A 16,455-nucleotide genomic window follows, 5' to 3' on the forward strand; every position below is an offset into this window, starting at 1 on the left:
GCCACCTTTGGTGTGTGTGTGTTTTTAATGGGAGAAGTGGTTAGAAGGGGCAGCATGGAGAGCCACAGGTGGTGGTGGCCAGAGCTCCAGAGGGAGGTGCTGTGTGGGTGGGCTCCAACGGCAGGAGGCCTGGGGGTGTGGGTGGGGCACCCTTGTGCGGGAGGTGGGAATGAAGGCCCGGCACCATTTTGATTTAGGAGGAAACCCAAATTGGAGGACCTAGAGGCCCAGATCCCTAGGCCCCCCTCAGCTGAGGGGAGTGTGCTGGGACCAGGGGAGATGAGCTGCCAGCGAGCTGCTGGCAACTCCCTGCGCCGGGCAGGAGAGGAGCACAGGCTGAATGCTGATGCTGCCTCCCAACATCTGGCCGGCATCTTGTCTGCCTCTCAGACCCAAGCAGCTTACCTTAAATAGAACGATTTACAGTGGAATCTGATAAAAGGTTTAGGTTGCTTCACGCCCCCTCTCCCAGGCGAGGGGGCTGGGTTTATATTCTGACCCAAAAAAATGACCTACCCAGGAAGCAACGGTTGTTGGTTGTTCTGAACACAGCTGCTGCGGGTAACTGTCCCTGGGGGTAATTTATGAACAGACACCCCAGGTCCAGGCCCAGCAAAGCAGTAGGGTGGCCTGGGAGAGGGGCGGGAACAGGGTTGGTGACTGCTGGTCACGCCTGCTGTTCAAAGAGAGAGTCACCCACTGGTGTCCCAGGAGAGGGGGCAGAAGTTTTGAATTGTCAGCAACTGCTGCGCCAGCGCTCTGAGCTCATCGCCGGGGGTGGGGTGCAGGGGAGGGGGCTCGGGAGCCAGCTCACCCCTGCAGATCCCCTCGCTCCACCCTCCTGCTCAGGCCTGTGTTTAGTCAGCACTTGGCTTCCCAAGGCCGGTGACTGACAGGCAGCCAGACGCCCGCCCCTGGAGAAGACAAAATGGTGGTGTCGGGAGCCGCCCTTGCCGCGGAATTGGAGGGAAGGAATGTGGTTCTGGGAAGCAGGAGGCCTGAGCTTAAATTCCAGCTCCTCCACTTAGAGCTGTGACCCTGTGCAAGTCGCCTCACCTCTTGGGCTAATCCTGAGATTGAACATTTGCTGAGTGCCTGCTACCTGCCCAAGACAGCATACACTTTGTTTCAACCTTAGGAGGCAAGCCTCCCCCTCACCTCCATTTTACACACGAGAAAAACAGGTTCAGAGGGGTTAAGTGAGTTGCCTAAGATCACACAACTGGCCAGCGGCAAAGCCACGGTTCTCCAGAATGTGGGTCCGCAGCCAGAGCTTGTGCAACTTAAACAGCTTTCAGCCTCTGTCCATCTAAAAGCGTCTTTGGTGCCGTAGGGGGCATGTCACAGGTTTTCCGTTCTTGTCTACCCCACTTCCTGGTGCCTGGTTTTACAGGTGATGGTTAATTTTGCTCTTGGCTTTGAAATCAAGTGAGCTGGACTGAGGACCCACCTACCGTAGACCAGAGTTGTACCATCAGCTTTCCCTGGGTGTGGACTGGGGCTTCCCACAGACACACCCTGCTCAGTATGTGCACACACACTTGTTCAGATGCACACTACATGTCCACGTGGAAATACACACCTGCGCATGTGAGTGGGCACACCAGAGATCACAGGCCTGGGGACCTTGCACACATGGCACACAGCCCCGCCCTTGTGCAAACAAGGCACAGATCAGCACACAGTTACAGGAACACACATAATCGCAGGCAAACCACACAGCCCTCGGGAGTCACCCCTCCCTCCGCACTGCCTCTGCCAGTTCCTCACTGCCCCCTCCTGGCCGCCCAGTGGCCAGGGCAACCTGGCACTATTTCCTGTCAATTCTGCTGGGGGTGGTTGTCAGCTGGTTTCTTCCTAGTTCACCGTGGGCTGCCCATCAGCCCCAGGAAATGAGGGTGTCTAGAGGAAGCTGGAAATCAAAAAAAAAACACACAAAAAGCTTTGCTTCCAGCACCCAAAGGAATCTCGAGGTACAATTTTCAGTACTGTGGTGGCAGGGGTCCTGTATGCGCACACTCCCACCTCAGCAGGTAGCCACCTCCGCCCTTACCTCGGGAACTGTGCTTGCGCCTGCTCACACTGGCATAGGTATTTAAAGAGGAGCAGACTTCCTGGCTGAGGTCAGAGGTCAGGTCTTCAGGCTCCCGCCTTGCTGCTCCTCTGAGCCTCAGCTTCCTCACCTATTCAGTGAGGAGGTGACCATGATACAGGCAACCCTTCCATGAGTAAAGCACATCCACAAGCATGACCCTATGGATTCCTCAGACCAGTCCTGGGAGGATTACAACACAGCTTTTTATTCCTATTTTACAATTGAGGAGGAAACAAGGCACAGAGAGGCACAGCAGCTTGCCCAAAGTCACACAGCAAGTAGGCACCAGGCATGGAAATATAAACCCCCTTCTTACCAATGCCCCAGGCTGCCTACAGAAGAGTAAAATACCCTATGGGCTTAGGCCTGGAGACAGGAGCTACAGAGGCTAAAGCCAGAAGCTCTGCCTTTCTGTCCAGGAGCCCTGGAGGCTGAGGGTAACTCAGAGGAGGTCCCAGGCTTAGGCATTAACATGGAGGCGGGAAAAAGCAACTTGGAAGTGAGTGGGTTCCACCACTCCCCACCCGCCCAGTAGACTGCGCTAACCTTAAGCTTCCTTTTTCCCTGCAAAGCCAGAGGGAGCTAAAGGGGTTTCTCCCTGTGCCATGGCCACCTAGTAGCTTGTTCATCCAAGTATGTACACACGTGAGTGGGTTGTGCATGTGTGCCTCGACTCCACCAGTGTGCACTCAATATGTGGGTGTATGTTCTTGCGTGCCTGCAGGTATACTTAGGAGTACACTCATAGGCATGTGTAACATGGAAGTATATATTTGCAAGCCTGTACACGTGACTGCATTTGTGCGTATAGGTGAGGTGTGTTTGGGTGTACATATATAAATGGTCTTGGCATATCTAGCAGGTGAATTTATGTACATGTAAGATTTTGTGTGCATGCCTACTGGGTTTGTTCATGAGTGTACTTGAGAGTACATGCAAATGCTCCCATGCATTTGTATGAAGAAGTGGAGTGGAGCATAACCATGCACACAACTGGTGAGTGTGTGTAAAGGTGCCTAAAGGATGGTTTCATGGGACTATATACACATGAATTGGAGGAATGCCCTCTCAAGAGAATATGACGCTAGTGTTCCCCTCAGCCCTGGTATCGGGGGTGCCCTGCCTGGCTCCAGCCAGGCACTGGGCTCACAGCACACCCCATGCCCCCCTCCCCACTCTATTCCCCAGACCCATACTGCTTGGCCAATTTGCAGCCTCTTGCTCCCAGCTCCCGAGAAGGCCTGCAGCAAAGTCAAGGGGCTGGTGGCCAATTAGCGAGGGGGTTAATCAGGGATCTGGGGGCCCTTGGGGGGTGGGAAGCCGAAGGCAGGCATTGGGGTTGGCAGGAGCAAGAGCTGCTTACCATGAGGCTGGGGGAGGGCAGAGGCAGGGAGGGGAGGCTGAGCCAGCCCGATGGTGCTAGAAACCAATGGTCTGCCTGTGAGTTCACGATTGCTGAGCATTAACAGCAGTGGGGAGCCTGTGTGACTGTGTACACTGTGCGAAAGGGCATGGACATGCCTCAAGTCCTTGAATGTGGTCCTGTATGCAAATGTGTGTTCATGCCTATGGATAGCATCTGTATACACAAGTGCGGTTTTCATGTCTGCACATATGTGGGTGTGCAATGCTGTGAAAATGCATCTGGGTGTGCAAGCATGTCTGGACCCGTGTGCACGTGTATACAAGGGTAAGTCTGTGTTTGTGTGTATACATCTGTGCAGGGACATGTATATACATTTAAGTATGTTTCTGCATGCAACCATGTGCACATGAAGTTAACATGGTCTGTGTACATGTGTGCAACGACATATCTATGTGTACAAGTGTGTGTGCCAGTCTGCAGATACATCTGGATATACACATGTGTGGGTGAGTGTGCATGTGTGTGTTCTCTAACAGCCAGAGTGTGCCCGTGTGCACGTGCCCGTGTAAGGAGCTGTGAGAAGCAGAGTTGGCGGGCTCCGGGCTCCAGCAGAGAATATGACAGACGAGACTTGCTGCAGCCCCCGGCCCCAGGAGCCTGTTTTCCAGCCTCCAGAAGCTGTGAGCCCGTGAACTCATCTTATATTAATAGCTGCTGTCTCCTCACTTATTGCAGGGAGAGGCGGTCATGGCCCTGCGGCAGGGGCTCAGCACTGGGGGCTGCTCCCCCTTCCCCACACAGGACCTGGGAAGAAGGGGAGGCAAGATGGGCCCCACCTCAGGGCCTACTCCATCTGGAAGGCAGGGTTCTGGGCCCCAACCCTTGCCTCCCCCCAGTCCAGGGAGCCTACACTGCCCAGCTCACCCTCCTGGGCCTCTGTAGTTGGGCGGGATCAGGCATGGGGCTGGAAAACTGGCAGAGGCAGAGAGGCTGGAAGGCTTCGCTACCCGCCTCCCACACACACACACAACACATACACACACACACTTAGCAACACAGGCATGCACGGCCCCAGGCTGAGCACTAGATGAGTCTGAGGCTAAAAGAGACATAGAAAGCTTCAATCTGAGGGGCCAGACATGTCCCTTGTCTCAGGGATCCTTAGAGGGGGGACACAGAGCCCTGCCTTCAGGGGCCCATATTCTCACAAGGAAGGCAAGACTTCTGTATACATGTTTACTCTGAAGTGTAGGAAGGTGTGGTGTATAAACCACATCGTCACAGCCACAGTAGGCCATAGCCAAGGAGGCTTCCTGGAGGTGGAGGTACAGGGAGGATCTGAGCTGTAGCTGCAGAATCTGGGAGGAAGGAGAAGCCAGCCAGCCCCACCACAAGGGCACACAGATTCAGTCAGCCCTCAGGATGGGCCCAGGACCCATGGCAGAGACCCCAGATTTAGGCCCCCAGCAATACCTCGTATCTACCACACCACCACTGCTGGGCAGACAACAGAGGATCCCCAGCATGGGCACTCTCTACAGGCCCTCCCAGACAGGAGCTTGGCTAGCGTTTAGGCCCCCCTGGACCCTGGAGCCAGAAGCTGGGATGAGGAGTTAAGGGCTGAGATTGCTGGGGATAGGATGGGCACTGGTCCTTCTCCTTCTGAGCCTTGGTGTGGACTCCTGGGGAGCATGGGGAGGCCGCAGGGAAGCCTTTCCCTACACCACGTCTCCCGAAGGTCTGGGGGTAGCCTGGAGATCCCCCAACTCTTCCCCAGCCCTGGGACAGGGTTCCCTGCCCCGGTTTCCTTGCATGCTGTTTCTGAGCTGCACCTGAAACCCACTCCCTCACCCAGGAAAGAAACAGATTTGGAGTCAAATGGACCTGGGTTCAAATCCCAGCCCAACTCCTTACTAACTGTGACTTTAGGCAAATCAAATGTCACCTGCAGCAAGGCCTTTCTTGGGCACCCTCATTTAAAGATTCCACGCACTCCCTGTGTCCCTTCCCTACTTAATTGTTCTTGGAGGACTTAGCACTCTCTAACGTTACCATATTTTTAACTTAGCTCTTCATCACCATCTTCCAGGCTAGAATCTAAGCTGTCCACAAGGACAGCAGTGCATGAGTGACGGCCTATTACTCTCAGAGCCTCCACTTCCTCTTCTGTAAAATGGAGAGAGTAATAGTCCAATCCAGTGGGCCCTTGTGGGGACAGAGCCCCAGAGAGCAGTTTCCAGGCTCTCGGCCTCACGTGGAGGGGTGCTGGCTTGGGCAGTAGATGGCTGTCAGCTGTAACCAGTGAGCCATTGGCCACTGATATAACTGCCGTGGCTACGGAGGGAAGCCGAGGAGAGTGGAAGAGAATGGAGGAGAATCGGTCAGTTGACAGCAAAGCGGACAGCAGGTCGCACGTCGTGTAAACCCAGCCTCCAGTGAGACTATAGTGGTATGACTCCCCTTTCTATGGCTCCGTGGGTGTTCCTTTTTGGCCTCATCATGTCCTGCGTTCTTATGTGGGGAGCGGGAGCAGAGACCCGGTATGACACCCTGCATGACACATGGCACAGCGAGCAGGGTACAGTGCTGGCCAAAGCTCTCCAAAGGGCGGTGGAGCAGTTTGTGCGTATGAACATTCAGTCTGAGGAAGACCAGGAGGAGCAGCTGCCGGAGAGCTGGACCCCCGTGGAGGGGTGGGAAGACGTGGAGTGTTCCCCAACCAGCAGAGGCCAGAGAAAGCGAAGGTCGTTGCGGCCCTGTGGGCTGGGAAGTGCTTGCTGAGGCAGCTCAGATGTGGGACTTGTAGTCCAGGAGGAAATGCTTGCTGAGTCCTCCATGGGAAATGAGGGTGAGGTCAAGGTCATCCCTCACCCCCAGGACAGCCCTAGCAAATGACTTAGGACTATGGGGAATTGCCTTCCATCCCTAATTTAATGGACGCTTGACTGTTTGGGAACATACCACCAGGTAGTGGAACTGGCGGATGTTTGCTTTTGTGTCTCAACCAGCCGCCATGGAGAATATGTAAGCACCTTGACTGTGAGCAGCTGTTGTTCCAGCACAGTACCCTGAGAGGCCCAGAGAGAGTGACAATGCCCTGGTAGCCCTGACTGAGTCCAGGAAGTCTGGCTGTGCCCAGAGAGAGTGGCAGTGCCCTGAGAGGCTCTGGCTGAGTCCAGGAAGTCTGACTGTGTCCAGAGAGAGTGGCAGTGCCCTGAGAGGCTCTGGCTGAGTCCAGGAAGTCTGACTGCGCCCAGAGAGAGTGGCAGTGCCCTGAGAGGCTCTGGCTGAGTCCAGGAAGTCTGACTGCGTCCAGAGAGAGTGGCAGTGCCCTGAGAGGCTCTGGCTGAGTCCAGGAAGTCTGACTGCGCCCAGAGAGAGTGGCAGTGTCCTGAGAGGCTCTGGCTGAGTCCAGGAAGTCTGACTGCGCCCAGAGAGAGTGGCAGTGCCCTGAGAGGCTCTGGCTGAGTCCAGGAAGTCTGACTGCGCCCAGAGAGAGTGGCAGTGCCTTGAGAGGCCCTGGCTGGTCCCGGGGAGACTAGTGGTACCCTAAGAAGCCCAGGAAGTCCGGCTGTGCCCAGAAGGACTGGTGGTGCCCTGAGAAACCCTGGCTGTGCCCAGAGAGCCTGGCTGTGTCCAGGATATTGCATTCACCTCCAGGCTCCTCGCACAGGACGCCTCGCAGAAGACGCTTGTCGCATAAATTGTGAGGCGAGACCGTGTAGGGGTGGAGTACGGGGACAGAGCCAGGAGTGCAGTTTCTAGGCTCTCAGCCTCACGTGGAAAGGTGCTGGCTCAGGTAGTAAATGGCCATCAACTGTGATTGAATGGCCATCAGCTGTGGCTAGTTGGCCGTCAGCTGTAACCAGTGAGCCATTGGCCACTAATATAACTGCTGTGGCTACACTAACAAACAATGGGGACCAGCAAGAAGATGGTGGCTGAGCTAGCAAGCACGGATTGCAGTTAGCACGGTGGATTGCAGCTAGCAAGCGCTGAGTGGTGGAGTGTGGATTGCGGATTCTGTGGCTCCTGCTTCCTCTGTCTCCAACCCAGCCGCCAACGAGACTGTAGTGAGATGATTCCCCTACCTATGGCTCCGTGGGTGTTCCTTTTTGGCCTCACCACATCCTGCGTCCTTATGTGGGGAGCGGGAGCTGAGACCCCGCAGGCCGCCCCGCATGACAGCCCTGGTGATGTGTGAAATGTTTGGCCTAAAGTTTGTCATGGATGGGGGGGTCTCGCTGAGTGGGGGTCTTTTCCCAAGGAGCTTCCAGGAAGGTGGGGAGAAAAGATAAGGCTCAACCCGACCTGGTGGGGCCTCCCCACTTGGATAGGAGCTGTGTGTAGCTCGGCCAGTCCTGCCCTCTACCAGCTCTGACCCAGGCCCTGCTGGCATATCCATGCCATTGGATTCCTCTGGCCACTGTTGGGGAGGGGTCTTGAATACCACTCAAAATAGCTCTGGCCAGGGAAATGGAGATAGACCTGAGTCCTAGCCTGGCACAGCTGTGTGAGTTCAAGCAAATGGCTGCTCCTCTTCAAGCCTCCGTCTCCCCAGCTGTACAATGGAGGGCTGCGCCAGAATGCCCCCCACCTCCAGGCGGTGGCCACCTGTGAGGCTTCAGATGCTGTGAACTGTGGCTAATCAGAGCTTCTCTTCAAGCATACCCCAAACTTGCTTCTACCGTTGCCTGGTGAACACATCCTTCCTGGTTCCCAAACCTCTAAACTCAGGTTCCTACACATCTGTCTTCAGATGCACACAAGGGCACATGTACACACTTATCATCACTCACCTTTGCACAGAAAAGGAGCTATTCCAGCTCCAGAATGATCAGACTTCACCCAACCATCTCTCAAATGTGGCCGCTGGTTCAGAGAATGAACTCCAACACAAATCAGGGTGAAGAATGTCCTAGGTAGGACCCAGGCTTAGGAGGGTAGGAGATGAGAGGCCACTGGCCAGTAGACAGAGCACAGGTTCTGGAAACATGTTCCTGTGGACCGGTCACCAATCCTCCCTCAGCCTGTTTCCTCATCTGTAAAATGAAGAAGATATTGCCTGTGTCCTGGGGTGCTTATTAGGCATAAATGAGGTAACACATGTAGTACACTTAGCACAGTGCCCAGCACACAGTACACAGCACGATTATAAGGGGCTGTTCTTATTAAGGAAATTGACAGGCTTTGAGTATATATACTTTATGTCAACCTAAAGCTAATGTGGGTAGGATATGGGCATCCTCAGTCCAAGAATGGTCCAGCACCCTGGTTCCTGTCCCCCAGGAGCAGGTGGGGCCCTTGTCTGGAGGTACCCAGGTCTGAGCAGGGGGGCTCAGATTGGTATCCTGGGGTGGGGGTGTCACCTGCCAGCCACACTCCAGCCTGGATCTCCAGCTTCCCATGTCCCCCAACAGGCCCCCAGGCCTGGCCTAATCCTTCCATGCCATGTTCTTCCTCATCAGGCCCCACTCCACCCCCTCCACACACACACACACACAGAAATATATTTATTACAAAATCATTTTTTATTGAGAGTTGGGTCGGGGACAGGAATCGGGAATGCACTGGGGGCCGTACCCTGATTGGCAGAGGGGTCAAGTGTCGGCTCACACCCTGCCTCCTAGGGCACTGGAAGGTGAGGTCTGCCCCCAGGCCATGGCTGTGGCGCTGGATGCCAGGCTGGAGTGGAGTTGGGGTTGCCACGTCTTGGTCCTGGCTGCCTGGCCAGGCTGCAGTTTCCCCCAAACCGCCACCAGAGGGCAGCCAGCCCCCAGCGCAGAGGAATTCTCGGTTGCTCAGGTGATGGCTTCTTAAAAAAATAAAAAACCAGAGGCTGGTGTGTTCCCCCACTGAAACCCTAGGGGGGCAGGCCTGGGGAGAAGGCTCTGGTTTCTATGATCTCTTCAATAAAAAATAAGCAAAAATAATAGCAAAATACATGATTTCTCTTTCTCCCTTTCCCCCCTCTAGGAACTGAGGTCAGAAATGTGGGTGTGGGGACTGGGGATACCCTGGTATGGCCTGGATTTCAAGGTGTGGGTCTCTTTTTTTCCCCTCATACCCATAAATAAATAAATAGATAAATCATAAATAGATACTCTCTTTGTAAGTGCACATATATACATACATAGATATAGATAAATCTTTTTCTCTTTCCCCTGTCTAGGCAACTGAGTGGCTAACCTCTCTGACTCTAGCTCAGAAACTCAAAAGTAAGGTGACATGGTCAAGTTCAAGGGAGGGGGAAGACCAGGGACTTGGAATGGCACTGTAAAACAGCCAGCAGCATTCTGGAACTCCAAACCAGCTGGGCTGTGGGACATTTCTGAGTGGAACCCTGACCACTTGAACATTCTAGAACCATAGAGCCATCTGGGCCCTGCAGGGATCTGAAGAGAATCCCGTGAAACACCCAATGTCCTAGAACTCCAGAACCAGCTGGGTCTTCGGGTGTGGAGCTGGGGGCTTAGAACAAAACCCTGGAGGGCCTAACATCCTGGAATTCTGTAGTGATGAGGTGTGAAGGGTCATCAGGGTATGATGTGACTAGACATCACTGGGGGAACGGGATCGGAAGGGGATCTTGGAAGAGGAGCAGGAACAGCAGATGGCCCATAGCACCTTCTGCACATCCTGGTTGCGGAAGGCATAGATGATGGGGTTGATCATGGAATTGTAGGTGGCAGGGAGCAGAGTGAGATAGGTGTAGAGGGGTGGGGAGTAGGCATCGCCCAGCAGGCAGTAGACGGTGAAGGGCAGCCAGCAGGCAGCAAAGGCGCCAAGCACCACAGCCAGTGTGGCAATGCCCTTGCGGGTGGCCACGTAGTGGGAGGCAGGCAGCAGGTGCCGCTGGAGGGCAATCTGCTGGGCATGGCGGCAGACGATGCGGCAGATCTGGGCATAGAGCTGCAGCATGATGCCAAACACCATGAAGAAGGCAACGGCCAGGATCACCAGATGGTTCTTGGAGAGTGGATATACCACGCCGCATGTGGCCTGGGAGTCCAGGCAGTTCCAAGCCAGCACAGGCAGCAGCCCCAGACCCAGCGCAGCCCCCCACACGAGGGCCAGCATCACATAGGTCCGCGTCACCGTTGTCTCTGAGTAGTAGGTGAGGGCATTGTACAGAGAAAGGTACCGATCTACAGTGATGGCCAGTAGGCTGCCAATGCTGGCAGTAAAGGCCATCGCCAGGACGCCAACCAGCACCAGGCTCATCTCTGCGGAGCCAATGCAGAAGACAGTAGCAAAGTGCAGGACGAGGCCCAGGCCTGCCAGCAGGTCTGCCACAGCCAGGCTGCCCACCAGCAGGAACATGGGGGCACGGAAGGCAGGAGTGCCCACAATGATGGCCACCACCAGTGCGTTCTCGCAGGACACCAGGGTGCCTGAGATGCACAGCACCACATCCCAGGCCCTGGGTGAAGGAAGAGGTGCAGCTGGTCCTGTGGGTCCCTCTGCTGAACCCACGCTGCTCATATTCACGTTCCCTGGGCCAGCAGAGAGCCAAGCCAGGGGGCTGCCTGCACCCCACATCATGGTATCTGTAGGAGAAAGACCCTATGAGAAGCTGGCAGGGCTGAGGGATCTGTAGGGGCTGAGGTCCCTCTCTGGATACTTGGTGGGAGTCTCTCCTCAAGATACTTGGCTGGGTCCTGATGCCTTATCCTGCACGCATGCTCCAGGGCTCCTTCCAGGATACCTTTGTCCTCTCTCATGCCCACAGAACAGCTCAGGTCTCTTTTCCTGGGGATTCCTGTCCTCAGCGGGACTCTTCATCTCCCTTCCAACTCTCTGGGTCCTGTAGGCCTCTTTCTCTCACGTGTGTGACAAGAGAACACGATGAAGGACTAACACAAGTGGATGGAGGCCTGTAAGATCCAGGAGATGCTGGGAAAGGCCAGGACTGAGGGAGGGAAATGCATCTCAGTACTGAGGGCAGCTCTGCTCCATACCCACCCGGGAGCAGGATGCTCAGGTTCTGAGGCTCGCCAGACCCCTCACGATTGTCAGTAATGCCAGCCTCAGGCTCCGCCCCCAGGGAGTGCGCGTGAAGCTCCCGCCAGCCCCCGCCCTGCACTCCTGGGGTAATAACACCTGGGAACTCAGCCCCCGCCCCAACACACACCCGTCCAGACTTCTGTCCCCGGCCAGATCCTCTTTCTGTCTGAACCTCTGGGTCTTTGGAACAGACACCTCCTGCTAGAAGCCTGGATCCCTAAGTCAGACCCCTCCTTCGGCCCGGACACCTGAATCTTGGGCCTGACTCCGCCTCCTGCCGGGATGTCTGTATCCCTAAGTCAGACACCTCCTCCAGCTCGGACGCCTGGGTCCGTTCCAGCCGTCTCCTGCCAGCCCAACCTCGGATGACCGCCAGCCCCTCCAGAGCCCTGGGTCTCTGAAGGACTGCAACCTCCGCTGGGTCACCCCACTGATGCGCTCAGCACCCAGACCTGGGTCCCCGCCTGCTAGCCCCGAATCTGGGTTCCAGCTATTGACCTCCGACCCTGGCCCGCCGCTGGGAGCCTGACCGCTGGCCCAGCGCCCCAGCATTCTACGTGCCCTTCCGGACCCCTAGTGCCCGAGGCGGGGACCGCTACTCACCTCTTGGGACCGGGCGCGCCCGGGCCGCGCGGGAAGGTTCCACTCGGGTCCGGGCAGCTCAGGGTGTGAGCGGACCCGGAGAAGCCCCCGCGGCCGCGGGAGAAGCGGCGTGAGTCACCCCGCCCCGCCCCCGGCCACCGGTTCGGTGACGTCAGAGGCTCGGTTAACTAATGGGCGCGTCGCGCTGGGACGCAGCGGACGTCGAGAGGCTTAGTAATAAGGCCTCGCACCGCCCGCTCCCCCATTCATAAAAAGCGACCGTAGCCGCGGCTCCGCCCCTCCCGACTCGGCCCGCCCTGTCCTTGACGCGGCGCCCTCTGCGGGCCAGGGGGTTCGGGGGCGCAGGTGGGAGAGCCTTGGAAAAGTCTCAGAGAGGATGCAGAAGGTGTAGCGAGGTAGCAGAAAGGGGACCCGGATAGGCAGTGGGGTGATGGGACCCTTGGAGGCAGAGACAGGCTGACGAAATTCAGGAGACTGAGACCGTATGATGGGGTTGAATGGGCATCCCCGGAGAGGATGACTGAGGTTGTCAAGATGATGGGGCCCTGAGGTGACGGTGACAGGAGCACGAGGGAGCATGGAGGAGGGTGGCAGTGACGGTATGAGCATGCTGACTGGATCTTGGGGGATGGTGGCTGAAAGACGCTGTCATACAGAGGGAAGCCCCTAGAGCAACTATAGCAGTGTCAGGCTGACTCTGTGGCATGATGGGGTTCAGAGATCACAGGGTGGCAAAGAGGATGGCAAGGGAAGATGGAGTGTGCAGGTGATGGGACTTTGTGTCACCATGACCGTGTCACAAGTGCTGACGTACTGAGGTGACAAGTTACTTAAGTGATGAGAGCTGTAGGGTTCTGGAATGAAGTTACCAGGTGACTGTGGTGAGTGGGCACTGGATGAGTGAGACAGAGCAGTTTGGACTGACAGTGATCAGGCAGGTAAGTTGCTGCCAGAATAGGTCCTCGTGATGCTGGGGCTGGGATGAGAAGCTGGGTGACATCACTCATGTCAGCCCAATAGCACCCTCACAGCATGGGAGGGGTTGGGCCTGGCAAAATGTCAAAACATGAATTATTTATTCAAGGATCTGGAAAGCCAGCAGGGTGGAGGGGGTACTTCCCCGAAGCAGCTGGAGAAGCGAAGCCGGGAAGAACTTGGAAGCAGAAAGCCTGGCAGCTCAGTTCCAGGGCAGGCCCCTCTCAACTTCCCATCTCGGGCATCCTGGCAGGTAGGGCATGGAGAAAGAGCTCCTTCTTCCCCCAACTCTATCTGTCCTTAGTCCCAGAGAACCCCCTGCATCTCCAGATGTGACAGACATGGCCAGGCCTGGGGAAGGGGAGCTGGCTGCTCCTCCTCCGTCTGTCTCTATCTTTGATCCTTGTTGGAATCATCCAGGCCCAAGGAATGGGGGTGGGGGCCAGGGATCAGGTTAGGACTTGAGGAAACCAGAGGGGCCCAGATCCTAGGCCCCACTCACTTCTCCCCCAACACAGCACCACTGCAGTTCCCACAGTTAGTGTGGGGCAGGGGGAAAGAGGTGACAGGCTGGTGGCAGGGTACTTGGGAAGAAAAGAGGGCCAAGGTAGAGAAGATGATGCACATCAGGTTGGATGGAGTTTGGGGTGCTTAGCCAGTGGTGGTGGTCAGGAGTATAGACTGGATTTGATCCCCAGTTCCTCCATTTTCCTTGCTGTGTGACTTTGGGTGAGTGTATTAGGTTCTTTGTGCCTATTTTCTCACCAATAAGATAGGGGTAACGTTAGTATCTACCTTATAGGATTGTCGGGAGGGGCCTGGCACATTGTCAGCACTGGTGGTATAGGCTACCAACAGTATATCTGACAGGAGAAGGACAGCCAGGAGGCATAGGTATGCAGGCAGTAACTGGGGTTCTAGGGTAAATGACATCACCCAGGGGAGGGAACAGGAGCCTCAGGGAGTGAGGAGGAGCCTCAGGGAACCCCCCCCCCCCAGTTAAGGAGACAGACTGTCGATGAGAGTGCTCCTATTCCTGGGCCTTTGCACTGGCTGTCGCCTCTGCTTAGAGCCCTGTCATTAAGGTCTTTACACCCAAGTCACTTGTTCTGAAGCAGGCTTCCCTGACCTCTATTCTAGATTAGCACTCTCTTACAGCACATGGTATATAGCAGGTGTTCAACAAGTATTTGTTGACTGGATGAAAAAATAAAACTAACAAGCAGCATCTAGAGAAAGAGAAGGAAAACAAGTAGTAGTACGTTAGGTGTCAAGTAGGTGGGGTCATCAAAGAGAGAGAACAGAGGGGTGTTCAGGTCTCCACTTTCTCTCCCATCAGAGCTGGGTCCCCAAAACTGTGCAGTTGGTCTCAGAGATGAGTGAAGGCTGCTGGGAGGTGGGCATGAAAGGGGTGTATAAGAAACTGTCCTCTGCTAGTCTGAGTGGCAATGATAGTTCTTTTTTAAAATTTTTCAGGTTATGAATCCTCTCATGAAAAATCGGCACAATTACCACAGTTGAAGTCATTGCAGAATCTTCACTTCTTTCTGCACCAACATTGGCCTTTGCCATCATCCTGACCTTCATTCTGTTCTCACATTCCATTTGCTGTTTTTTTTTGAGATCTTTTTCATCTCATGTAGGCCAAGCTTGTGTTTGCAAGCTTGTGTTTGGGTTCATTTTTCTTTGCATAATCCAAGGAATCATAATTTATGTCAAAGTCAGTCATTTTACCACCACCAAAATGGGTTCTAACTCCAAATATGAAGATGATATCTGGTGTGGTTTTGTACATTTTGGCTATTTTTCACCAAATTTCTGTCTTAGGTACTGTTGCCTTCCCAGAGAGAAGGACATTGATGACCATGTTTCCATGGAAATAGTTGGTTGGCCAGAACTCCTGATCCAGATAGTTCCTGGGTGATTGATGATGGAGGTCGATCTTCAGGCAACCAGGGAGGAAGAGTACAGTGACATTCCAACCCTGAGAAACCTTTAGATCCAATAGACTCAAGAGAGCTATAGATTTTCATGTGCACACTCTCTCTTGTGCTCCAAAACTGCCCATGCCAACAGGACACTGGAAGTTGTCACTGCCAACCAGGTCTCTCTTCCCTAAAGATCTGCTGTCTAGAGGAAGGGGCAGCCCTTTCTCTTCTTCTCTCCTCCTCATGCCCTCTGCCCTACCTTCTTGTTTGTTCCCACCATTGACACCTTCTCCTATCCTTCCCTCCTACCGGGTGCCAAACCTCAGTGCTTACAACAACCCTGCATCCCCATTTCATAGGTGAAGCCCAGAGAAGCCGAATGAATTGCCCCAAATCACACAGTACATGACAGAGCTGGGACCTGAAGCCAGGTATCTGTAACCAAGTCCAGTGTGCCTTCCATTCTAGCCTAGATTTCACCATCTCCCCAGAAGGGGCTCGGAGTGACATTTGACTAAGGCTGACAATACCTGCAGTTCCCCAGGTGTCCACCAGATGGCTGTGAGCATTCACTTCCAGGTATGACTTCTTTTCTCTCTCTCTCTTCTAGGGAATCCCGTGGGCCTAGGCTCTCAAGGGAGGTTTGTGTGTGAGGGACACAGATAAGACCCACACAAGCTCCTTGTCCAAGCCCCGAGAATCTGGGCATCGTCAGCGCACACTTTCTTAGCAAAGCCCCATTCATTCATTCAGCCAATATTCACTGACAGTTTCCCTGGGCTTGGGTTGAAGTGGGTGCTATGGACAGAGACATGATCTGGCCACATCCTTGCATTGTCAACATTCAATAAATACTTACTGAACATCTACATCTACATTTGACAGGCATCGTTCTAGGCACAGAGGATACAGCAATGAACAAAAATCCCTGCCTTCTTCAAAAATCCCTGCCATTCTGATGGGGGAGAGAAGAACAATTGACAAATAGATACTTAATATGATAGAGTAGGGAGCTCTTGAGGGTCACAGACCAGTGGGACGGACAAACATCTACACAGTCACAACATGGTACAGTACGATTATTTAATAAACACCTACTTAGCCCTTATGTGTACAGGGAGTTGAGTATGGAAGAAGATAAACATGGTTTCTGCCTTCATGGAAATTACAGCCTAGGAAACGAATGAGTAATTTGATACACGTTTGAAGGAAAAAGGAGGTTTCATGATGTAGAATGACCAGGAGACCTCTTTTAAGCAGGGAGGTCATGAAGAGAGTCATTTGAGGAGAAAATAGAAGAGTTTCAAGGAGAGAGCAAGTGCAAAGTCTCTTAGGAGGGATGTGTCTGAGGAACAGAGAGGAGGCTAGCGTGTCTGGAACCAAATGAGACAAGGGGTAGGAATTGAGCTCAGAGAGGTAGGCAGGGGGACAGTTATGTAAGTCACGGAAAGCAGTGAGCCATTTGTGGGCGGAAGTAGGAG

At 54.4% G+C, this 16,455-nt stretch overlaps 1 protein-coding gene across 1 annotated transcript; it reads right to left on the reverse strand.

The window, feature by feature from the left end:
- Positions 1-9,073: 9,073 nt before the first annotated feature.
- On the reverse strand, positions 9,074-11,015 carry GPR3 (G protein-coupled receptor 3). The gene has a single exon (XM_081056398.1). The coding sequence runs from the start codon at positions 11,004-11,006 to the stop codon at positions 10,014-10,016; it is 993 nt and encodes a 330-aa protein (XP_080912524.1). The 5' UTR covers positions 11,007-11,015; the 3' UTR covers positions 9,074-10,013.
- Between the last annotated feature and the right edge of the window lie 5,440 nt (positions 11,016-16,455).

This window comes from Rhinolophus hipposideros (genome assembly GCF_964194185.1).
Source record: "Rhinolophus hipposideros genome assembly, chromosome: 8".
Classification (NCBI taxonomy): domain Eukaryota; kingdom Metazoa; phylum Chordata; class Mammalia; order Chiroptera; family Rhinolophidae; genus Rhinolophus; species Rhinolophus hipposideros.

Excerpts from the sequence above, each read along its gene's own strand:
- GPR3 (XM_081056398.1), bottom strand. The coding sequence starts at position 11,006 with ATGATGTGGGGTGCAGGCAGCCCCCTGGCTTGGCTCTCTGCTGGCCCA.